Genomic DNA, 26,514 nt, shown 5'->3' with positions numbered 1-26,514 from the left:
CGATCGTCCGAGCTGGCATTCCTGCAGGAGCCCAGCGACGTCATCGCCGTAAGGGACCGGCCCCTGATGCTGGACTGTCGGGTGGGGGGCGGCGAGGGTCCCATCATGGTGACGTGGCGGCGCAACGGCGTCCCGGTGCCCACCAGCCCGCGGGTGCGTGTGCTGGCCAATGGAACGCTGCACATCCAGAGCTTCCAGAAGCGGCGGGACGGTGGCGACCCCGACGCGGGCGAGTATGACTGTGCCGCGCAGAACCGCTACGGCATGCTGGTCAGCCGCAAGGCCAAGGTCCAGGTGGCATGTGAGTCTCACACACACACATCTGTATATGGGCCATATGGGCAAATGCTGGTGACATCAGGGATCCACGTACTGTGTGGGCATAAAAGGGACACAGGCAGGCAGGTGCATCGCCGATCCAACCGACAGACCCATATTACTCTAGTAAAAGTATGGATATCACAATGTGTAAAAGTAAAATGCCTGTATTTGAAACTTTACTTGTAAAAGTAGGCCTATACAAAAGTATTGGAATCAAAAGTAAAAGCTTTCATTATGTTTAGGTTGAGATACTAATTTGACGAAATCAGGTACTGAAACTGGAACAAAAGTTATCCAATTATCCAATGAGGAGATCTCTCTCCTCATTGGATGGAATTTACAATCCACCTGATAAAATGTATTCTGTGTTTAAGAGCTGAAGAGACAGGGGGTCCCCTGTTACTGCACAAACAAGCTATACGGTAGCAATGATTACTATGACAATATAGAGCTCAAAGTTTTTAACAATGACGTTTTTTTTACTTTAACCAAAATATCACTTATAACTTACAACAGCGTAACCAAATGTAACCACCAGTGTCCAATAGCAATTCACCCATTTTCAACCGATATCTTTATATAATTGGTCCTCTAATGCTCATTATAGTATGGCACCATGTCTACTCACACTGTGTCTCATTGGTGGACAGTTCAGAAACATGCCTACTACATCATCGGTGGGGATTCCAAGCTAATAGAAACTACAGTCTTTCTCGTCCAGTTCCTGGAAAGTTATCATGCTGAAACAGAAGCCGTATTGTTCTTGCATTAAAGTGAAATAATAATAATGATAATACCGTTTGAAAAGGTAGCATCTTACAATGAGCATTAGGCAAGGAGATGAGGTTGAAAATGGTCGAAGTGGTCCTGTACAAGTGTAAGATATACATTTTGCCAGCAATGGTTTAATGAAAAAGAGAAGAGGTCGCAGCAGCTAGAGCTGCAGTGAAAAGCCATGAAGTAGCCATGTGAGCATTGTGATTGAGTGCACTTTGAAGCGGTATAGGGATTACACAATAAGGTGCAGTCATCAAACTGATTTAAACCGGGGATAACTCTCTCCCCTGTGTCACAGATCGAGCTGTACGGCCATTCCCCCCCCCAGGCCTAGACTTTATTTATAGTGACCTATACCGGCTTCATCCGACACAAAGTCATGAAAAAGAAAACGGCAAAGCGGGAGGCCTAAATAACTGCTTTTTTTTGTTCTTCGTGTTGCTGTACAACCTTTCGGGTTGTATACACATAAAACCCTTGTGGACGTTGTATATCATTCATATTTTTATGCCTTTATCTTATTTTTCCCATTTGTAGCTCCGAGAGTGGACAACTTTAACCATCCCTTTCCATTTGCCCACTCTCAGGGCTAAATTACAAGTTAAATTAAAAGTGATGTTTCGTTTGGTTTTTCCGGTTAAAACAAAACGCGTAGTTAAGTAAGTCGAGACAAAATTTCCTCCAATCAGTGAGAGAGAATAATAATAATAAAATAAAAATAATTGTGGCATGAGTTCCATTGGTATCCCGACCTGACAATGTATTTGTTTGTTAAAGAGCTGGAGAGACGGGTTGGGGAGGTAGTCATAAAAATGGCAAGCGGGAGGCTGAGGAATGGCTTTGTTGTTGTGCCAGGTCCAAGCTTCTCGGCAGGTTTCCCTCCCCTCCCTGTCAAAACAAGCCATATGGGGGTTATAAATGGCGCGTCACATGGCGAACACCTTCGCCCCATACCTGGCAACCCAAGACCCCCTCTGACATGCTCATCCTCTGAAGCGGGGGTCTTCAAGGTTTTTAAGCACATGACCCCCTCAGCTGATAGAGATGAAGCAGGGACCCCCCCCCCCCGCCCCACTACATATTGCATACAATTGTGTTGCAGATTAAACATTTTAATAGATTTCATAAATAGATTCATAGACTCGTTTGACAGCACTATCGTCGAAAGTGTTGTGGAAATTATTAGTCTGTTCACATCATCTTTTCTATTATTATGTTGAATTCATTAAAAAAAAGTTAAAAAGTTCCTATCACACTCAGATTTGGAGACCACCTGTAGTAATTAAGCCTGAGGACCCCCTAGTGGGCCTGGACCCCTTATTAAACTGCACTTAAGGAACAATGGTGCAAGAAGTAACCTTTTATATTTTAAAGGACCTCGGAAACAATGGTCGGACCACCGCTCAAACTGCGCTGCTCCCGTGCTTGCGGTTATGTTTTGGTTAGGGTAGAGATAGGTTGTCGATGTCGGACTAATGACTGTCTAACCAATGACTGGTCTAAACGAAGTAGCCTACTGCACCTGTGGTGGGCTGTGGACAGAAATAAGATGCCAAACAAATGTTTTTATTTATTTACTTTTATTTTTGTAATAGAATGTGAAAGAAAACAGGCTTTTCCGTTATATAAAACAGCCGATCTACAAGCTCACATAATTTGATGTGTTGACCGTTTATTAGACAGAAATATAAAATACAGCAACAGCATAGTACCCGGTAAATTAAACGGATTCCAAAAAATACCTTCTAAATTCTGACCTAGGTTTTCTGAATAACTTAAAATATTTATAAAAAAGGATGTTGCTATAGATAAATAAATCCATGGAACGGTGCCCTGTAGGCCAGGTGTAGGGAATCAATACTGAGGTGTCAAGCTGCTCGTTATTGGTATACACCTCAGCTATGGCTGCAACTATGGATTCGTCTACTGTACAACTACAACTACACTAAAAGGGCGGATTGAGAGTTATAATAATGTATACTGTTATACTGTTCCAGGTCTAAATAAAACAGCACGCGCACACACACACACACACACACACACACACACACACACACACACACACACACACACACACACACACACACACACAGCTCTATAAAAGCAGTGGTTTATGGTTAATCCAGTGAATATAAATAATGTCGGACCCTGGGTGGTGTTTGGTCAGTGTAGAGTCAGTGTTACCATGGTGATGCGCAGTCATTTGCACATGCCAACCCTTTGTGTGTGTGTGTGTGTGTGTGTGTGGGGGGGGGGGGGGTTATTGATTATGGCAATGACCAGGTTATTAAGAATACACACACACACACACACACACACACACACACACACACACACACACACAGAGAGAGACAGATACAGAGAGAGACAGAGACAGACAGAGAGAGAGAGATAATGGACCACGGGACGGATATAATGTATATTAACAAATGTGTGTTTGTGCATGTGTTACGGTGTGTGTGGGAATGTGCACATGTAGACACACACACACACACAATATCGATGAGTTCTAATGTGATATGGAAATGAAAAACAGAATACACATTATTATTTGTAATGAATGTCTTGTGTGTGCACGCGTGTAACGCGCGCTTGTGTTTCCTTTCCCCTCAGCTCTGCCTAAGTTTCACCGCCAGCCAGAGTCCATGTTGGTGGACGAGGGGGGAGTGGCTCGCTTCCAGTGTCTGGTCAACGGGGTCCCCGAGGCCCACATCACCTGGGAGAAAGACCATGTGCCTCTGAGCAACACTGATAACAGGTAGAGAGAGGCAGGAATGTGGCGCTTTGTGTGGACTCTGTCTGGAGCCAGCCTCTCACTGCAACACAAGCACATTAGCTCCCTTATGCACAGCAGCTGTCCTTCATTTAATTTGGCACAATGTGCTGCAGGTGTGCCTGTGAACTGGCAGAGACAGACCTCATTGATCACTCCCCCTGCCACACAGATTCAATTCAAGTCAAATAGCTTTATTGGCATGAGAACATACGTTTACATTGGCAAAGCAAAAGGTGGAACAATACAATACATATACAATACAATCAAAACAACATTTATGTACATTTGAAAGTCAGAATCACCAGCAATGAATCCATTTCTATGTACCAAGATCACTCGATGCAGATAGTGCAGGAATAGCCTACACACAAACAATGATTAGTCTTTGTACTTTGCGTCACGTTGTGGCACGTTTGATAGGGATGACATGGGGTTCAAGTGGTTAAATATCAAGTATGAAGATGTTTAATTTGTCTGTCGTAATGGAATGTGACTCTCCATACTGTGTATCTTAGGGGCAAAGATTTACATATTTGTGTGCCGTAATATGCCGTAAATGTAAGGTTCTATTAGAGTAAGTTATTTACAGGGGTGACCTGAGACAAAACAGGTTTGAGAAGACGCTCAGTAACGTGTCCATTATGTTGTCAGGTTCACTCTGCTGCCGATGGGGATCCTCCAGGTGACGGGCGTGAAGCCAGTGGACGGCGGCGTTTACCGCTGCACCGCCGCCAACATCGCCAACACACGCTACAGCCACGAAGCTACGCTCAACGTCACGGGTAAAAAAAACCTCCTCCAACTCCACCTGTGACACGGTTATTGCGAGAAAAAGAATAGCGGCTATGCGCATGCTTAAAGTGACTGAGTGGCAAGTCGAGTGGCAAAGTGATATAACGTATGTTTAACGTCGGTTAATGCAATAGGACTTTTCTGTTTGGATGTATGGGCTGTCAAGGCCAGAAAGTCGTTTTTTTGCCACTCAGTAGGTGTTCCCACATAACTTCCAGGTCTGATGATGATGCCCCTCTCATACTTTACCACTCGAACACCAAATAACTACAGTAGAGTGAAAAATAATATCCATTTTCACCAGAGGATGGTTTTTGGATCTTCTCTTTTTTCTTTTTCATCTCTACTCTGGGGGAATGTTTGCAAAAAACAGTAGATCTACAAGCTCACGAGCTACTGAATTTGCAGCTCGACAAAGGCTATAATTCATCCTAGTGTATGACGGAGGACAATTTCACGATACAGTTTCATCTCTGAGATACAAATTATTGTGAATGTATTTTATCACAATAAACGTTAATAACAATTATCATCCCATCCCTGTACCCCCAGTCTAGGCAGGGTGCTGCGGAATACTTTGGTAACATTTAGAATTTATCAATATCACTTCAGTTTAACCAATGAGTAAAATGGACCCGAGATGCACTGTACTTGGTGCGTTCTTTTTCGATCTACACCAAATGTCTTTGCCAAATAATTGCTGATCTGCAAGCTCACAGCGCATTGCGATGCTTTGACATTTTGGTAGAAACCCTGCCCTGTCAACTATGAATTTATTTTCAATCTGTCCCATATGGAAACGGATGTTCTCTTAGATTTTCCTCTGTGACATACTGTATCTTGGGGGGAAAGACATATTTTCGTAGCGTACCATGACATAAATGTAGGTGTAATAAGGTAACAATGCAATTGTTGCAATGCAATTGGAGTTGTTCTCCATAAGGAGAAGAGATTCAGTAGAAATAAAAGATAAGTCATTTCATGCTTGGTTGCACTCGGGTGTTGCGCTCTGAAAATAGCAGATCTACAAGCTCATAACGCGTCGTGCTGCTGTTGGGAGCTTGAGATCGGCTATTGTTAGCATACAACCACGTGTGAAATCATGCATTACGCCGCCATATAGGGCCACCAAAATACATTTTAATCAACTGAATCAACTGTAGATTTACTCGACTATACATGATATTTAGTTGACTAAAACTAGACTAAAAGGTAAAACATTTCAGATGACTAAAATATGACTAAAACTAATTCAAACTTTGCTACCAAAATCAACACTGATTTACAGGGGTGCCTTGAGCTTTAGTTTAAATATGGAGTTCTGTGACCATTCAAAAAAGTGTACAGAAAATGTGAAAATAAGATTTTATGTGGCCACACCCACCAGTTCATTACGTTTACCTGGTTTTCACCTTAACTTCCACCTGAACTTAAGCCTCGCCCACAGCTGTGTGCCGTATGATAATGGGGGAGGGGTTAGTGTTATGATGTCACTAAAGTGGTGTATTTTCGATTGGACCTTTTGACTCAAAGGCTTTCAGCTTTCAGGAAGAAACCAAAAATATCCAGGGAAGACATACTGTATTTGAATATTATATCCACACCTGGGGTTCTATTAGAGTAATGTTAACTCCATAGACGCATACAAAATGCGGCACTCCATCTTAAACCCTTAAACTTAATGGGCTGTTCTTCTCCCTGCTGTGCCCATCCATCCAGGCGGAGTTCCCAAGACGTACAGGGAGCCGGTCATCCTGTCCGGACCCCAGAACATCACCATCACTGTCCACCAGACCGCCATCTTGGAGTGCATCGCCACAGGCAACCCCCGACCCATCGTCTCCTGGAGCAGGCTGGGTAGGATGTTTTTTTGTTGTTTGTTTGGTTACAAACTACATCTTATTAACCCATTAAGACCTGAGGCCGATTCTAAAATCAGTAGATCTCAAACTGTATCGTGCCAAGGACCCCCAAAATGATATGCATTTGTCGTCGTCGTCGTCCCCTTCTCCCATTCTGAAAATGTTTGCTATTTTTGAGAGCCACTCTTCTAAGTAAGAGTTTTCTGAAATGTGTATGTGGCTATAACATCTAAAATCTCAAATCTAAAATGATTTTGAATGGGTTAAAAACGTGGCAGACTAGTAAGCAACACAGTCGCACCAATTAAAACACATTAATAATGAGTGTGTTAGATTTAATCCCAGTGTGTCCAGAGCCAAGGGCATGCCAAAGCGAAGCGTCCTAGACAGTATTGACACACATAAAATCCAACACACATTATTCATTTGATTAGCTACAGCTCTGTTGCTTACAAGGTCAGTGTTAAGGCCTATTCATAGTCCAGTTTTCGGTGAAGAGGTGACCACCGAAAACTACAACATGACACGATGCGGTGGTCGCCGTTCACACAACACAAATCTCTCAGTTTTTACTAACCACCGTTTCGGTGGTCACCTCTTCACCGAAAACTAGACTATATGAATAGGGCCTTTATGCAGCCATGAATGTTTTTACCAGCTGCTTTAGCAACCTGGTTAGACAACGATCATGAATTGTAGACGACCATTTCGCAACTATTCACCTAGATGCCATGTTGCCTCACAATTCTTTAGGGTCACTCATTTGAGCATAACAGTGGAGCGCAGCTAAACAGTGGCCTACCATCAGTAGCAGACCCGCTGATTTAATGGGTAACAGACAGTAACACATTTGACACTATTTTTAACCTTATCGTTGTGTGTGTGTGTGTACAGACGGGCGCTCCATCGGTGTGGAGGGCATCCAGGTGTTGGGGACAGGGAACCTGATGATCTCCGACGTGAGCCTGCAGCACTCTGGCGTGTATGTGTGCGCCGCCAACCGTCCCGGCACCAGGATGAGACGCACAGCGCTGGGACGCCTGGTGGTCCAATGTGAGTCCCACACGCACACACACACACACACATACATACACATGCATGCACGCACGCACGCATGCACACACACACACACACACACACACACACACACACACACACACACATTTATTTGTGCAAAGGCTTGGGCTATACATCCGTTGGCTTTCCATTGAAAGTGCCAATGGCAGGCTATCTTTGTGACTGGAATGTCTTGGAATGTCTTCCTCTTTTCCTTTCGGCTTTTCCCTCCATCTCACCCTGTCTGCCTCCTCTTCTCTCACATCAACTAACTACATGTCCTCTTTGCACTACATCCATAAATCTCCTCTTTGGACTTCCTCTATCCACCTGTTTCCTAGGCTGTGTGTGTTCCACTTCCTGTCGATTTGATCCAATGAAATACAATGAAACTGGTCAAATGACCAATGATATCCAATGAAATCGACAGGAAGTGGAACACATACAGCCTATAGGAAGAATGTGAATAGGCCTCCTGCATGGCAGTTCCAACCTCAACGTCCATCTACTCACTATCCCTTCCTCTGTACATGTCCAAACCATCTCACTGTCCCTTCCTCTGTACATGTCCAAACCATCTCACTATCCCTCCTCTGTACACGTATGTCCAAACCATCTAACTATCCCTCCTCTGTACATGTCCAAACCATCTCACTGTCCCTTCCTCTGTACATGTCCAAACCATCTCACTATCCCTCCTCTGTACACGTATGTCCAAACCATCTCACTATCCCTCCTCTGTACACGTATGTCCAAACCATCTCACTATCCCTCCTCTGTACATGTCCAAACCATCTCACTATCCCTCCTCTGTACATGTCCAAACCATCTCACTATCCCTTCCTCTGTACATGTCCAAACCATCTCACTATCCCTTCCTCTGTACATGTCCAAACCATCTCACTATCCCTCCTCTGTACACGTATGTCCAAACCATCTCACTGTCCCTCCTCTGTACATGTCCAAACCATGTCACTATCCCTTCCTCTATACATGTCCAAACCATCTCACTGTCCCTCCTCTGTACATGTCCAAACCATCTCACTGTCCCTTCCTCTGTACATGTCCAAACCATCTCACTGTCCCTTCCTCTGTACATGTCCAAACCATCTCACTATCCCTTCCTCTATACATGTCCAAACCATCTCACTGTCCCTCCTCTGTACATGTCCAAACCATCTCACTATCCCTTCCTCTGTACATGTCCAAACCATCTCACTGTCCCTTCCTCTGTACATGTCCAAACCATCTCACTATCCCTCCTCTGTACATGTCCAAACCATCTCACTATCCCTTCCTCTGTACATGTCCAAACCATCTCACTGTCCCTTCCTCTGTACATGTCCAAACCATCTCACTATCCCTACTCTGTACATGTCCAAACCATCTCACTATCCCTCCCTCTGTACATGTCCAAACCATCTCACTATCCCTCCTCTGTACATGTCCAAACCATCTCACTATCCCTCCTCTGTACATGTCCAAACCATCTCAGTTTTGGCCTCTCTGGCTTTAGGAATGGCTCGTCTGTACTCACAAGAAATAAACACTGCTGTCGATGATACATTTTACTAGAGGCTTAGTGGGCGTGCGCCCACAACCAATGCTAGGTAAGAGTTAACATCAATGTTTGATACGATAAATCCATAAGCACACTTTACGAGTATAGGCACTATGGGTCAATATAGTAACGCTTGTGCTCACACTCAAATAATGCATATCATTATCTTTCCTAAAAGAGCTGAGTAGACGGGTTTGGGAAGATGTCAATATAGGCCTACAGCGTTCCTTACATTATTGTTGCTGTTGGGCAGAAACCTCTCATCTTCATATTCTAACTTTATATGTTTATGTTTTCTTTCTCTCCCCCCGCCCTACTTGATCATACCACATACCACGCTTTAGTAGACGCTGTAAATCGGCTACTTTTTGTTGTTTTTTAATTTGAATCCTGAAGTGAAAAGTAACAGTTTTGTACATGTGAGGTTTCCACCCGACAGAGACGATAATATATGTTGTAAGACATTTTTTATTAATGTATTACTTTTTATCCAGTCTTTGATCAGACCAGCCATAACAATAGCTATAGGGCTATAGACTATTTTGGAAATGATGGATGGATAGATGGATGGATGGATGGATGGATGGATGGATGGATATGGAGATACATGATTTCTGCCGTGTGTGTGTGTGTGTGTGTGTGTGTGTGTGTGTGTGTGTGTGTGTGTGTGTGTGTGTGTGTATACAACACAGTACTAGACAACATTGTAGCAGATTGGAATTGGTCTTGACCGGTGATGGCTATAAGTGGGGGAAGGACAAACAAGGAGGGGGCGGGGCCTTGATGTAGTCGATATCCAGGCTCCGCCCCTCATGCTTACCTTTGACCTGACGACACCCACCACCCCTTTTTTATAATTAACCATTGATGCTAGCTCTACCTGTGTGTGTGTGTGTGTGTGTGTGTGTGTGTGTGTGTGTGTGTGTGTGCGTGCACTCCCTGTGACACGGACCCATCCATCAGCCAGCAGCGTGTCCATACACTCGGTCCGCCTCATATTTCAGACTGTCATTATGTGCCTCCGTTTTAATTGGTCGTCGGCAGGGTCCAGCTCATTAACCACGGACGGTGGCCATCGAGGTTCATATGTCACCCCTCATCGGCGTGAATGAGACGAGGCACATCTCCACCACAGCCATACATAAACAAACACGTGCATGACGTTCGCTCTGAAAGAATATTCAAAGATTTGCAACACATTTTCACGATTTTTCAAAAATAGCAGATCTACAGGCTCAAAGAGTGCCGCGCTTTGAGCATGTAGATCTGCTATTTTTCAATAGCTAAAGTATATATAACATAATGCTTAAAACACCAAAAGGGGTTCCTGTCCAGAATGGGTTAAATAAACATGATTCCATTGTTACAGTGGTGGAACAGGTACGGCAATGTGGAAATACACGTAAAAGTAAATTTACTTAAGTAAAAAGTACAACATATTGCCATCAGAATTTACTTAATGTACCAAAAGTAAAAGTATACTCATTATGCAGAATATCCCATTTCGCAAGTTATCATAATGTCTTAAAACAGCTGATCTAAAAGCACACAACACGTCGGATCACGGCGCGGTGTGAGCTTGTAGATCGTTTTTATTTTCAAATAGAAATAGTTGAAATAGGGTTGAAGTGGTTAAAGTATGCTTTGTAACAATACATCTACAAAGTAACTATAGTAACTATAACTTAACTCATCACACTTTTGGTCCTTTTGGTTTCATCTAATTTGTACACTCTCAGCCTTATGAATGTCCTAGAAATGTAAGATGTTTGAGCACCACTGATATAGGTTGGTTAATTGGTTAGGGTCATCATTCAGGGTGAACAAGCTCTTTGTTCCTCTCAGTTCCAGACAAAAAGAGAGGAGTAGTGGATCAATAACTGAATGAATATTATTAATGGTGTGTGTCCCCCTCCACTAATCAATCTGATAGCATTGACTGATCCTCTCCTCCCTTCATGGATGGAAGGACAGTGCTGTCACAATGACAACATTCAAGTTGACCATCGATTGTCATGCAAAATAATTGACTTTTTTTGCATCAAACATTGGGACATAATATAAACACACATGTCATGTCTGTATGGGCTTTTAGGCTGCGTAATCAAGAGATATGACACGTAAAAACTGAAATATAGAAATTCATATTGAAACATTTGATACTTTCAAAAGAATGTAAAAAAGAATGGATGGATGAAGGATGGATGGATGGATAATGGAATGAATCACTTAGGTGTTTGGGATAAATATACTGTAGCCAACAACATTTTCACATGTGATTGCTGTGTCCTGCATATTTGAGAGTGTGTGCATCAGTGCATGCATGCACAATTGCACGTGTGTGTGTGTGTGTGTGTGTGTGTGTGTGTGTGTGTGTGTGTGTGTGTGTGTGTGTGTGTGTGTGTGTGTGTGTGTGTGTGTGTGTGTGTGTGTGTGTGTGTGTGTGTGTGTGTGTGTGATGTTGTTGACATAAACAACAGTGGTTAAATAAGTGTTCTATAGCTCTTTGTTGTGATAGTAATCATTGCTAGACTATAGAGTGTTTGAAGACAGCATGCAACAAGGTTGTGTCATGAAACCATGTGACTCCCATTGGAAATGCATTGAGGTGGCCATGATACACAGAAGACACAGGAAGTGTCTTAGGTGTGAGTGAGGCCTAAAGATTTGGAGAGACATGGAGAACCTTGTTATTGAACAAACAGTCAATGGTTATTACTATCACAATAGGCCTATAGTACTACCTACTATAGAGCTATTAACATGGTTACTGAACAACCACTAGCAATTATTACAGAGCTTTAACTTTATAACAAAAGCATGTGATGTCTTAAACGTTCTTGTATCATTGTCAACCGAATGAAGCATTGCAGTAGGCTAGAGCAGACAGGCTCGGTAAGCAATGGCATAAGCCAGTGTATTGTTATAGTATTGATTTGTTGACACTTGACAGTATATATGTCACGTTCAAAGTGGACACCACGCCAGAGCGCTGTGGGCTACAACCACTGGGTTCTCACATGGGGGGATGTGTACCCCTAGGGGTACAAGGAGGTACTGCACATGGAGTATGTGAGAGAAAGGGGAAAATCTAAGAATTGATTTGACTGTTATTAAAATTAATTAAAATAAACATTTTCATTTTCTATCCGACCACAACTGTTATTGTATAGAAAGCAATGCTTATATGCCATTCATTGCTTTGATTCGTGGTATGGGAGTATGGGAGATAGTTAGAGACCCATCAATTAAAAGGCTTGCTTGTGAGTTTATGTGTGAACTTGTAATCTGTCCATGAACAAAGAACTACTGGGCAGATTTTCCTCAAAGTGGGGTCCCTGAGGGGGTTTCCAGGGGGTCCGCAATGAAATGATCGAGTGTAGCCTACAAATGCAATGGAACAAATCTGTAACTCTGAGTGTAGAAATGGAACCAAATGTACCCTATAGTTTACAGGTATTTTAAGTCTGTCTGTCTGTCTGTCTGTCTGTCTGTCTGTCTGTCTGTCTGTCTGTCTGTCTGTCTGTCTGTCTGTCTGTCTGTCTGACTGTCTGTCTGTCTGTTTCTTGGTCCATGTTCATGGTCATTGCAGCTTGAAGGGACAAAAGATGACAAGGGCAGTGTGTGTGTGTGTGTGTGTGTGTGTGTGTGTGTGTGTGTGTGTGTGTGTGTTTAAAGGGGGAGGAGTGAGGGTCAAAGGATGCCCCATGACCTCTCACCCCTGACCTCCACCTTCAGGACCTGCAGGAGAGTAGATGGACCAATAGGAGGGGGGGAGGGGGCGGAGCTCCGTGTGATTGATGGGCTCCCGGAGGAAGGAAGCGAACAGTGTGTGACCCCTCCCCCTAGGAGGGGGGGCATGGCCTCCGCACAGCTGGTGGTCAGCTGTGTGTGTGTGTGTGTGTGTGTGTGTGTGTGTGTGTGTGTGTGTGTGTGTGTGAATACTGAAAGAGATCTTATGAATATCAGCTCACATGCCTCATATGGTCTCGTTATCATATATGAATTAATCTATTTGGGGCAGAACAATCTTTTGAAAATAGCTGATCTATAAGCTCACAATAGACATTATTTTCCACAAATAGCCAACATAAGAAAATGTTGGTCTTAATTGGTTAATGTGTATTTCTTTTTTGTAACATTAATCTGCAAACGAACTTGTAAGTAACGTTTTCATAAAGTTGTAGTGGAGTAAAAATATTTAGTACAATATTTTACTCTGGGATGTAGTAGAACCACATACATACAGTAATTATAGGAAAAATGGTGAGTAATGTAAATGTATCTCAAAATGGTACTTGAGTACAATACGTGAATTAATACACTTGGTTACTTTCCAACACGGATATAGTAAACATAATACTAACATAGAAATATCAAATTGAAGGTGCTCTGTGCAAGCTGCCTATACTCCGGTCATATATATTTACAGTATGTAACAAGTCACATGATAACATGAGACATATATCGTTATGTTTTCCGTAAATTGTGTCGCACAGAAGTTTATAGCGACAATGGCCGATCTACAAGCTTGCAGATCTGCTATTTTCAATATTTCAAAAGTTAAATATATATATATATATAATGAACACTTCTGGACACCAACGACAACAACGACATACGTTTGTTTTTGCTTTATTTGAACGCCAAGGCAGATGGCACAGCTAGAGACAGGAACCACCGGCCTATATACAAAACAAAGCCCAGTGATCTAATGAACGAATGACCTCTGGTGAAATTCAAGGTCAAGCCTCGTTTGGCTATAGCAGAGAGAATAGCTGATCAATACGTGGTATGGATCGGCGGACAAATGGACGGGCGGGGGTGCTTGACAGCTTAAATCTTAACGCCGCGAGGACAGATGAGGGGGTGGACGGACAATCTCACGCAAGCACACACACACACACACACACACACACAGGGCATGATTTAATTATCCATCTGGCTGTCTCCCAGTGTGTCAGTGACAGATAAAGAAACCTTGAACTCTCGTTGTTCTGGATCGAGCCGCGCGGTTGACTTTTGCTGTCTAGTCACCTAAGAAACTGTATAATACAAGTTACATTTGGTTTCATATTACGCTCTGAGGGGTTAAATTATTGTTAAATATCTGCATTACTTCATGTACAAGAAGTCTACACAATTAGAGAATGTAGAAGAATTGTTATTTGGATCAACGACAACAATATATTCTAGTTTTGGGTCTGAGAGGCTTGATGTCATCAAATGACGAATAAATAATGGTACTTGAAATGAAAAGGGAAGGGAAAACCACTGGTCTAAACAACATGCTATCTAAATAACATACTGTAGGCCTATACAATACATGATCAACTATGGGATAGCAGGTAACAGTGAACCTAGCATCTGTCTAAAGTCTTAGACGATATGCTATCTAAATAACATACTGTAGGCCTATACAATACATTATCAACTATGGGATAGCAGGTAACAGTGAACCTAGCATCTGTCTAAAGTCTTAGACGATATGCTATCTAAATAACATTCTGTATTTGAAACTATAGCATGCCGGGTAAACAATGAATCTTTCTAAAACAACATGGTAGACTATCTAAATAAAAAATGTTGCACATAATGTGCTCAAAAGTATCCAACATCTATAGTAAACAGTAATTTAGCAAGCTAGCATCTATCTAGCAGTTGGAAAAGCCATGCATAATGCGGTTACATGCTAGTTTGAAAATAATGAAATAAAGGACCCCTAACAATAAAAAATAATAATAATAACTAGTCATTTTGATTAAAAAAAATCAAACAAACAGATATTTCCTCCAAATCAGCATGTAGTCATTATGGTCAAGTCCAAGTGAATCACAGATGATTTATGACACCCCCCCCCCCCCCCCCTCCCCTATCAGCACTGCTGTTCAGCCAGGCTGTGACTCTGAATGACCTCTGACCCGCTGTGTTCTGCCTTAACCACTTAAAGCAGTGGTCTTCAACCCTTTTTATATCAAGGTCCATTATGCATTCGCCATTTGAGCCATGGAGGACCACCATTTGATGACATTTAGCCTCGCAGGCTCTCAAAACTTAGAATGTGTTGTTCTACGTTGTTGTTTGATTCGGTCCACAATTCCATGTTGCATATATTTGAGTACAAATACCATATTGGTACCATTTAACTAAAAGAGATAAATAACACAGGTAGGCATAGTAGCCTGATACTGTATAGGCTAAACATTGATCAAAAAAAATGCAATTCTTATACATTCTCTAATTGTCTAGACTTCTTGTAAATGAAGAAATGCAGATGTTTAACAATATTTTCACTCTTGAGAGCGTAAAATTAAACCAAATGGACCCTCTTTACGTTCTCAAGATTTAAAGATCTAATGAGGGTCCATTTGGTTACAAACTGTCCATCTGGGGACCACCTGGAACCCCCTCAAGGACCACTGGTGGTCCCCAGACCACTGGTTGAAAACCACCCACTTAAACTCCAGCATCCTTCCTTATTCTGGTGGGAACATTTTGCCCCAAAAGAAATGGCATATCTACAGGCTCACTTTAGCACCCTCTAGTGGACAGACAGCATTACTGTAAACACACAGATAGACCAGTGTGTCATCGCCAATAGCTTTGCATGGCTTTGTGGTCTCTAGTCCAGCTATCAAGGCCATCACAGAGTTCCCTGGAAATAAAAACGTCTGGGTTTCCGAGGCTATCACAGAGTGAGCAATGGACGTTTTCTCGTTCCACTTTATCAAACTACCATAAATGCCTTTTAAGCGGTAAGGTAAAACCTATTTCATGTTTGACACTATGTGGTCCTATATGAATAAGGTCCTTCACAGTTCACAACATGCCTCAAAACCTATAACAGGGAAAAGGGTAGAAAAAAAGAAAGAACAACAAAAACTGGTCACTCAGTAGGGCTATCACGATTACAAACTATTTAATTTAAAGCACAGCTAGGGCAGATGATCTACGAGCTCACATCGCTTCACAAAGTGACGCTCCGTATAAGCTTGTATAGATCAGCTTATGGTCAGCTATTAAAATATTCCTGATATGATTATACAAGCCGGTATTCAGAACAATATTTGTATTATTATTGTATTTTTTAAGTCAACGGTACGAGGCAGTGAAAACAGTAAAGGTCATGCAGGAATAGATGGGTGGGATGGATCTATATCCTATACGGGAGGCTTTAGAGGACTCAGGGCTCCACTCGTATATGAGAGCACAGCAGTTTGGGGAATATCGAAAGAAATCCATGAACACATTGATTTATGTCTCCCTATTGAAATAGGCCTTCTCATTGACACTTTCACCCCTCTGGCTTAACCCAACCCAACCCAACCCAACCCCCTCTCCTCTCCTCTCCTCTCCTCTCCTCTACTCTATATATAATTTGTTTTTATTATTAATTTGTTGTTTCTCTTCTCTTCTTCATTCTACTTCTCTCCTCTCCTCTTTTCTTCTCTGTTATAGTTAATTTTGTATTAAGTTGTTTCTCTTCTCTTCTCTTCTCTTCTCTTCTCTATTCTACTCTGTTATAGTTAATTTTGTATTAAGTTGTTTCTCTTCTCTTATCTTCTCTTCTCTTCTCTTCTCTATTCTACTCTCCAAAAGTAGCAGACCTACAAGCTCTCAACGTGTCGTGTCCATGAAATATTGTGAGCTTGTAGGTCTGTTTCTGGCGCTTGACACCCTTGCTCTACCAAGTATCGGGGCTTAACACAACCTCTCCTGGGGGGGGGGGGGTGAAGGGTCGACTTCAGGGTCAAATAGATCAATGAGATGCATGGGGGTTGGGGATAGGGATTACGGCAGTGCTACGTATATATACGGCATATATATATGCATGTCCATTGTGTGAATTCTAAGTGCTGTGTCACGCGGAACGGTCGACCCTGCCGATCTTCCCCCCCGCGATGGACGAACGGACGGCTGGCTGCCGTGTGAATGTGTGTGTGTCTGTGTGTGTGTGTGTCTGTGTCTGTGTGTGTGTGTGTGTGTGTGTGTGTGTGTGTGTGTGTGTGTGAGAGTGAAGTTAGTTGTTCAACGCAGTGTCCTGCATGACTCCTCAGTGAGCTAAAGGTGGTGGTGTAAGGCTTCACTCACACCTGCACAACAGATTGTTGTATAGCTGATGCATGAGACTTGTTTCGAAAGCCGTACAACAAAAATGTTGTGTCAAACCATGTGACTCCCATTGGAAATGCATTGCGAGCTTGCATCAGTAAACAAGTCTCATGCATCAGCTACAACAATCTGTTGTGCAGGTGTGAGTGAAGCCTTAGTGGTGTTTATTTGCTTAAAACAAACAACACAAAACGTTAAAAGGTTGAATCTCTATACTGTGACAGTAAACATTGCTGTATAGAGTGTTTGTTCAGTGTTTGTCTAAACCTAACCATTTTTCCCCCTTTTTTATTTTTTGCACAGTGTATAACACAACCCAATGTCTCTCTGTCTCTCTCCTCAGCACCGCCCGAGTTCGTCCAGTGGCCGCAGTCCGTCTCCAAGCCAGCGGGGGGCAGTGCAGTATTCACCTGTGTGGCCCAGGGCACCCCCGAACCCCACCTCATCTGGCTGAAGAACGGCAAGGTGCTGACGCCCGGAGACAACGTCAAACTGACCAACAATAACAAGTACGACGACCGCCCTTAACCCTGAGGCCCATTCTGCAAACGCCAAATGTCACTGGTTCTGACACTTTCTAGATTTTTCAGAATTGTTGCAAATGTATAGCTGATGTGCAAGCCTGCAGCACGGCACAGAGGGATGTGCTGTGAGCTTGTATATCTGCTATTTCTTCTCATTTTAATATTAATGCATTGCTGCATTAAAATGTAGATTTTCCCAGAAATGTCCCAACAAATAGCAATAATAATGAAAGTAGCAGAAATAGCAGGAAGTACAAGCTCACAATGTGTCACATCGCAATGTGTTGGGACCTTGTAGATCTACTATTTTCACAACAGTATATATTTGAACTATGGATTAAGTGCTTAATTCACAATGTTATCTTTGTTTTGTCTTGGAAGTGGAGTGGAGTGAAAGTCATAGTATCCCAAAAATACAAATAGTATAAGTGCAGTACGTAAAGTAAAGTGCAGATACTAAAATTAATTCAAGGACAGTAGGATTACAATTAAACACCACAAGCATAATGGACACACTGCACAGAAAATCAAAATTTTGGATTTTTTTTGGTGGGAACCCCTTTTGGTGTTTTAAGCATTATGTTATACTTTAGCTATTGAAAAATAGCACATCTAACAAGCTCGTAGCTTAATTGTAGATCTGCTATTTTTGAAAAATCTGGAAAATGTGGCGCAAATCTTTAAATACGGTATATATTCATTATTCTTTCAGAGCAAATGTTTTTAACTCTTTGCTTCTGGGGGGTCCCTGGAACTACATATTTTCAGATGGGGGGGAAAAGGTTGAGCACCACTGACATAGAAACATAGGTTTATCAGAAAATCAGGATTTATAGATTTTTTATAGAATGGGCCTCAGGTCTAAACAATGTGTCTGTGCGCAGCACGCTGGCGGTGACGCGCATCACCTCCACGGACGAGGCCATCTACCAGTGCATCGCCGAGAACAGCGCCGGCACCAACCAGGCCAGCGCGCGGCTGGCCGTGGCACAGGCCACCGACCTGCCCGGCGCCCCGCAGGGCCTGGCCGCCGGCCCCCTGTCCCCCAGCGCCCTCCAGGTCACCTGGTCGCAGCCCCCGCCGGAGGTGACCGACAGCATCATCGGATACGTCCTGCACTTCCGCAAGATCGGAGGTGGGTGTACGAGCTTGTAGATGGGCTATTTTCAGCATGCAACCAAGTGTAAAATCTGCCATCATCAAAGCCCGCCGAAATGCATTTCTGACTGTAGATTTAGTGACTAAAAGCGTATATTTTGTCGACTACATCTAGACTAACACTAAAACATTTCAAATGACTAAAATATGAAACAAAATAAAAAATTGGCTGTCGAAATCAACACTGGTGTGTGTGTATACATGCGTGCATGTGTGTGTGTGTGTGTGTGTGTGTGTGTGTGCGTGTGCGTGTGCGTGTGCGTGCATGCGTGTGTGTTTCAGAGCCGGACAGTCGCGAGCTCCAGGAGGCAGTCAGTAAGAGCACGTTTCAGCATGACTTCGGCAGCCTGGACGCTGCCACCACCTACTGCATCTACCTGAAGGCTTACAGCCCTGTGGGGGCCAGCCTCCAGAGCAGCACCGTGGTGGTCACCACACTAGGGGGAGGTATGGAGTCACAACAGATACTAGCCTGGGAGGTTCATGGATGATATCTTACCACTGTGTTGCACATGTTGTAGTCACTGGGTTTGTTTGTAGTCATCAAGACAGGAACCCCCAAACCAGAAATGTCCCAGTGATCGTATAATTTCAGGGCCTATACCCAATAAAAGCCTTGACGTGGCGTGTGAATCCGAGTTTTCTTGGTTTTCTTAATAACTTTTTAAGGCATTCATAAAATCACTGTCTTAAATTGTTGATGTCCCCGCGTGTACAGTAATTCAAGTGTGTGTGTGTGTGTGTGTGTGTGTGTGTAGTCCCCAGCGCCCCCACCTTCTTCACCAAGGTGCTGAACAGCAGCAGTGTTCAGGTGCTGTGGGAGCTCCCCGCCAGAGTAGGCCAGACGCAGGGCTTCAGGCTGTCCTACCGCAGGGTCCCCCACGCTGACTACCAGGGGCCCGTCCTGCTTGCACGCCAGACCAACGTGCACACCCTCTCTCAACTCGGTGAGCGTGCGTGTATGCGTGCGTGTACCAGTGTACCAGTGTTGCCATATTAAATCACACTCATTGTGAAGTGTGGGGAGCCTGGTAATGTTTGCAGATTCACTGCCACTATATACTGTACGTTACGAAACATGAATGCAGTGTGTTATTATCGTATTAAACGCAATCAGTCACAAGATGTATCATGGCCACATGGCGTCTCACGTTGTCAATGTTTGCCATTTACAAACATTAAAAGTCCATAGACTTAGCTGCCACATGACGTAATTTCAAAAGCCAGGAATTGGAGGGGCTAGCGCCCCTCAAAAAATTAAATAATGGAGAACTATAGACTATAGACTAGACTAGACCGGATCAGTAAACTGTGGATTAAGTTGATCCCAGTCAGTCTAGTTGAGTTGTAATCACGTGGTGTGCGTGTTAATACACAGCGTGAGGCGTAGTGGGCTTGTAGATCGGCTAGTTTTTGGGTTCTGTTCCTAGTGTAGGGATGCTATAGGGTTCAAGTGATTAGAGTAAAAAATGTAATAAAAAAGTCCCAATCACTGTTGCAACTCTCAGGACCCCCTAGGGACCCCAGACTGCCTGTTGAAGACCCACACTCTAATCAGCATCACCCACGCTGCTGTGTCAATAGACACCCTTCCAATCCCTGATCATTGATTTTCCTCTTGAAAACACCTGCCAGTGTGGTGATAACATGATTGTCAGTCTGATTGGATGATCACGTTATGATGACCACATGATGTAATTTGCTTGACCCCCCCCCCCCCCCCTTTGTACTGAAGTAGTGCGCTGCTATCACACACAGAAAGTAGCAGATCAAAATGTGCCATAGATCTGTGACATAGCTAATCTACTTGATATCCAGACCGCTATTGAATAACTGTAATGAAACAGGTGGTTACAATGAATATGAGGCGGGCAGGTAGGTACCAGCTTTCAACCTGAAACTGTGTTGTGCATTTCAGATAAATGCGGCATAATCCATAATCCATAACGGATTTAAACTGTACATATTGAGGGATTGATTGAACAACAGTGTTCAAATCATCTGATCGATGGACGATGCAGGCGCACGATTACAGGAGAGCTTTTTTTTCCCTTTGATGAGCAGGATTGTGACAAAAGCTGGGTGGATGTCTGTAATCGGGAGCTCCGTACAAGCTGTGAGCCTCCTGTCAATCCAATAGGATCAATATAAAGACTAATGCAGTTTTCACTCCCTCAACAACAAGCATAGAATTACCCCCCAGCTGTCTTTGTGAAGCAATGGAACATGGCTTTACCGTTAATTGTTCCAATACCTGTAGGGAAAGCTGGAAACTCTCATGTATAAAAATAAATAAAATCATGACATGTCATGTTCAAAATAGAAAATTATCAGCACCTAAGGGCGTTCAGTGTTTATTTTTCTTCCAGAGCTGCACACATTGTGTATCATTGTATCAAAGTATTAGTTTAAACAGTGTAATTATTATTTCATTTGCAATATACCACTTAAACCCCACGCTGGGCAAGACCTACTCTGTAGAGTGGATTGCTAGAATTTGGCGGCCGTAGCGGGATTTTGTCGGAAGTACCGCTCAAGGAAATGACATTGATGTTTTACAAATCTATACCACTTAAACCCCACGCTGGGCAAGACCTACTCTGTAGAGTGGATTGCTAGAATTTGGCGGCCATAGCGGGATTTTGTCGGAAGTACCGCTCAAGGAAATGACATTGACGTTTTACAAATCTGTTTACATTCTCCGAAAAATATCATATCCGGGGGAAATGCATCTGACGAGTGTGTGTGTGTGTGTGTGTGTGTGTGTGTGTGTGTGTGTGTGTGTGTGTGTGTGTGTGTGTGTGTGTGTGTGTGTGTTTTACAGAACCCGGGGCGGTGTATGAGGTGTGTCTGGTGGCTTATAATGGCAATGGTGAGAGTGAGTGTTCTAAGAGGCTAGTGTCACTAGCAGAAGATGGAACCAGCGCCCAGAACACTGGTGAGTTTAACCTTAGTGCTTTCCCCAGCCTTGTCCCTTCCCGTTCGGCACGGCGACAACCCCCCCATCCCCGCCAACAAAGCAATTTAAAGCCTAAATCTTTGGCAATGGCTGACAATTACTTCCATTTGTTATTCTTTATAAGCAAAGACATTTCAAATGAATCCTTGTCTGTTTGCCGGCGGTATACAGTTCAGAAATCCTCCTAACATAACCTAAACTAATCCTCCTAACCTCCTAACTACTCTTTCTCCGCCATGCAGGTGCCAAGGCACCGTGCCAGTGCCGGGACGGAGAGGGCTCTCTGGGTGGCATCGTGGTTGGCATTCACATCGGCGTGGCCTGCATCATCTTCTGTGCTCTGTTCTTGATGCTGGGTTACCGACGCAGGTAAGAGACTACACCACACACACCTGTTCACTTTGACAGCACATTTTGAAGTAGTTTTGGTCCTAGTCTTTTAAATAAAATTCTATTTAGTTTTGCATTTAGTTTTCGGCAATTCTGCTATTTAGTATTTTTAGAAGAAACGTTTGAGAACCACTGATCTATAGTAAACTTGTGGATATAGAGCTGTGTGCGGATGTTTTGCAGTAAGGTTTGTCCTTGTGTGTCCCTCAGTGTGTTCTGTAGCAAGGGGACGCAGGACAGCTGGTCTGTGCCGAGGGACAACGGGGGACATCAGGGACACAATGGAGTGCCCAAGGACACAGCGCTCAGCTCCAGGGTGGATCTGGTCCCCCAGGTAGCCTTTCAGTCCAGCTCAATCACATATAGCACTCTATAATGTATAGCCTACTGATAGCTTCACTGTACAGATAATCTACTGTTAGACAGATATTACGTTCTTAGCTTGTTTATGACTATTTCTATGATGTATTACCTTGTGTTGTTCTTGCTTACTGGATTAATTTAATGCCTACATTGTAAATTGTAACCATGCATAAAATGACTTGTCTACTAGTTCTACTGGATTTGTTCTACACTAGTCCCTCCCTAACATTTTATTCTAGTTTTTTTTTATTTGTTGACAAAATTGTCAGTATATTTAGTCATCGTTAAAAAAGTTAGACGACAAACATTTTCCCGCCATAGTAGACGAAAGTAACACCGATCTTCCCTCATCTCTCTCTCTCCTCCCTCTGTCCGCCCACCCAGGACGGGGGTCCGGCATGCCCACCCACCCAATGCCAGGTCCTCATCGAGCCACACTCCTCACCAGGTGGTCTACCTGGCACAGGCACTGGCTAGCACTATCCGCATGATATCACCCCCCAACTCCCAGCCCAAGTGGTCTGCATGGTTCCTCCTCCTCACCCTACCCACACAGAGACCCCCTACCCCTTACCCCCACACCACCCTCTGTCGCTCTCCGGGAGAAACAGAGTTATTCTGAACCTCAACCGGGTAAAGAATAAACTCAAGTAATTCTGAACTTTATCAACGTTATTGAGCCTAAGTAACCGAAGCAAAGTAGACACAAAGTAGACATTGCTAATTTATGTTGTATCAATGGCGTTGCGGACTGGAAATAGTCATATTTTGCGTGACAACATTTAAATTGGCTCTTAATTCTGGTGGCTTTGTTTCGCCCTCCTTCCCTCATCCCCTTAACCCACCTCAAAACCAAAGCTTATTGCCTTTATTGCCTGTACATCATGTGTGTATGCAGAAAACACCCACGCCTTGGGAAAAGTATTGTCCCTCAAGAACAAATCCTGTCATGTTGGAATTTCGACAAAAAAATACAACATAATCGTGTTATGTCACCAGGGAGTGTTCCTCCCGTAACCAAAATGTTCTCCTTTGGGTGTGGCCACGTCCTGGTGACAATTACATGATACCTTGAAGCCCCAAATGATGCCAAATATTTTAAACTAATGGGGCCTTCTAGACACAGAACCAACATTTAACAGCACTGCCCGTGAGGTAGCAAAGATATCCGTGTACAAGTTTCAACTCACTGCTTGAGTCATGACTAGAGTTTGCCTTCAGTTTAACAAACAGAGCGGCCTTTGTGATATAGCCTTATTGGAGGTGAAATGATTGTCTTTATCACCGTGCTAGCCTTGAGGAGGGTCGATCTGGAGGAACCGCTAAAGCAACCAATCCCTTTACACACCCCCCTGCCCCCCCACCCCCCTAACCACTACAACCAAAAGCTGCATACCTCCAAAGATAGCTACCTCAGAATGTGTGAGCCATAGGCGAGGCTAACGTTAGCCCGTTGATGCTGCTTGTGCTAGCTTACCTCTGCCAAAAAAGAAACAAAAATAACACAAGATGATAAAATATATGAAACCCTTACCCTTAAAATGATAACACCAACTTCCCGGACTTGTGCCAATGCCAGTGTCCCTGTGCCAGAGCCACCAACGATGGCCATCGTCCCAAGTGTCCACCTGGATGACCGCCCATGGAGAGTGGAACCTCGGCGGAAACCACAACAGTCATGCTCGCCCTGAGCCCTGATCCTGCTCCGTTACGCCATACGTCCGCGGCCCGTGTCCCGCTTAGCTCTGCCAAAGCTTCGGCTCTTCATGAATAGACCGTCTATTTCTTTTTTGAAGGAGGAGCTTCAAATATTCCTTTTCGGTGCACGAGAAAATACAGGACGATGATCTGGAATGACGTTTTCGTGGTCGTTCTGAAGCCGTCATTTGTCAAACGTAGCACAGCTCTTGGTGGCGAGCGAAAACAGCTTTGAGTTTGAATTAAGCATGACCTCTTCACTTACAGTCGTATTGTTCATGTTGCGTTGGTACCTCAAGGAAAATATGGACCTTAAGGAACGCCTCTCCCATCCAATGACCTGTTCCGTGGGATGAGGTAGATTCTGGCTTTTTCTACGCGGTCCAACAAACAAAACAAGCTGACATCTTGTTTACTCTCCACAAACATTTCAAAGTCCAAATACCGGTAGGTGGCTTGTCTTAGGCCACGCTGTCACGTGAAACTCTCCAGATGCCAAATCGGTCACCATGGGAGACTTGCCGATGCCGAGTTGGTGGCTATACAGATTTCCCTTGAAAGATTGAAGGTGATTCTTTTGTGGTGGAATTGACCTGGCATTAGTTTCCAATGTAAAAAGCCTTGTCAGCCTATCCAAAAAAAGAAGAAAAGAAAATACGTTTTTATATGAAAACCAAGCTTGATGGTACCCAAAGATGTAAGAGTTTTGACGGTTTTCCTTGTTTTTCCTTCATGCCATTGTTTTAAGAGAAACTATGTTTGCTTCTCAGTTTATGTTCTTCCTGTTTTAAGGGGCGGTCACTATGAAAAAGTGCTTTAACTGAACCTAATAAGCCAAAAAAATTCCTTATAATTTAATTTCTAAAGATATTTACAAGTATTTTTTGCTTGTAAACCGTGGTCTGCCCCTTCGACAAGGAACGTTCAAATTTTTGTTGGTTATAAACGTTTTAGAGTATCCAAATGAAAATGGTATATATTTTCAAGATTTTCTATACAAAAAAAGGAATACTTGCTTACTCTTTTTTGAAAATAGCTGAAACTTTGCCAAATAACTAGCTATCTTTTTGATGAAAGAATTTTGTGACCAAATACCTCTTACAAGTTTTAACATTCGTTGTCTTTAGCGTCTAACGACACTTTCTCATAACCAAAAGCACAGCAACATGTGTATGTGAATGTATTAACGTGTGTGCGTGTGACAGAATGACAACCTTGAGGATGATAGTGGTATGAGGAACACCACACCATAGCTTTAAAGTTATTATTCACTATTCGTTTATTTTATTTTATATATAGTTGGCTACGCAATAGAGACCTTTCACATTATATAAAATATACTCTCTGTACTGCACTGTCTTCCAATTATCATGGCTGCTGTAACCAAAGGAATTCCTTCCTTAACACCTAATTTATGTGCAGTGTTAGTGTATTAGGAGAATGCTCTTGACTTATTTACAATAAGGTTCGACATCTGCAGTATATTTCATATATCTAAGGGTTGGTTTGTAAAAAAAAAAGAAAAGAAGAAAAAAAAGAAAAGAACATAATAAATGTAAATGTAGTTAAATTGCAATATTATTCGAACATGAATACGAAGCATATCAGACAAAATAAATTAATGTATTAAGATGAAACACCAGACATAAAAATAAATAAATATATATATATATATATTTAAAAGACATGCAAAGTGAAAGGCCTCTATTGACCATATGTGTGTTATCCCACTGCCTACGATGCTGAATTTTATTGGCAGACGAAACATGATGGGATATATTTTTTGTACCGTTTTATTTCACAAACCAAAAGAGTGGGTTGTCTTTTGAAGCCATATTTTCCTCAAGGTTGAGCCTAAGCCATTAATGAGTGTTGAAAGGTTTATTCAAAAGCTTTGCAGTACCAAAGCCTGACCAGGGCTTTGACCAGTGGTGGACACAGTAACTAGGACTACATTTACTTGAGTATCTCTACTTTACCTGGGTATTTGTATTTTCGGATACTTATGACTTTCACTCCGGTACTCTTCAAAGACAAATATTGTACTTTCGACTCCACCACGTTTCCAGGAAGGGAGACAAAAATGACCACTTAAGCCATATAGTTCCAACATAGTGAAAATAGATCTTCTGTTTTCACTATTATTTAATTATTATGTGTACTAT

General features: G+C 42.9%; 1 protein-coding gene across 1 annotated transcript; it reads left to right on the top strand.

Annotated features, from left to right (window-relative positions):
* On the top strand, positions 1-23,128 carry LOC308331720 (immunoglobulin superfamily DCC subclass member 3; the record flags this gene model as incomplete). The annotated part of the gene is made up of 13 exons (XM_080787211.1): positions 1-301; positions 3,712-3,856; positions 4,526-4,656; positions 6,386-6,523; positions 7,423-7,581; positions 17,601-17,766; positions 18,666-18,916; positions 19,222-19,386; positions 19,698-19,886; positions 21,764-21,877; positions 22,141-22,267; positions 22,499-22,622; positions 23,036-23,128. The coding sequence occupies exons 1-13, from the start codon at positions 67-69 to the stop codon at positions 23,126-23,128; spliced, it is 2,037 nt and encodes a 678-aa protein (XP_080643337.1). The 5' UTR covers positions 1-66.
* Positions 23,129-26,514: the final 3,386 nt, after the last annotated feature.

Source organism: Protomyctophum bolini, assembly GCF_963924005.1.
Source record: "Protomyctophum bolini genome assembly, chromosome: 17".
Taxonomy (NCBI): Eukaryota; Metazoa; Chordata; class Actinopteri; order Myctophiformes; family Myctophidae; genus Protomyctophum; species Protomyctophum bolini.
Note: the sequence above shows the minus strand (reverse complement) of the source record. Positions and strands in the feature narration are given on the sequence as shown.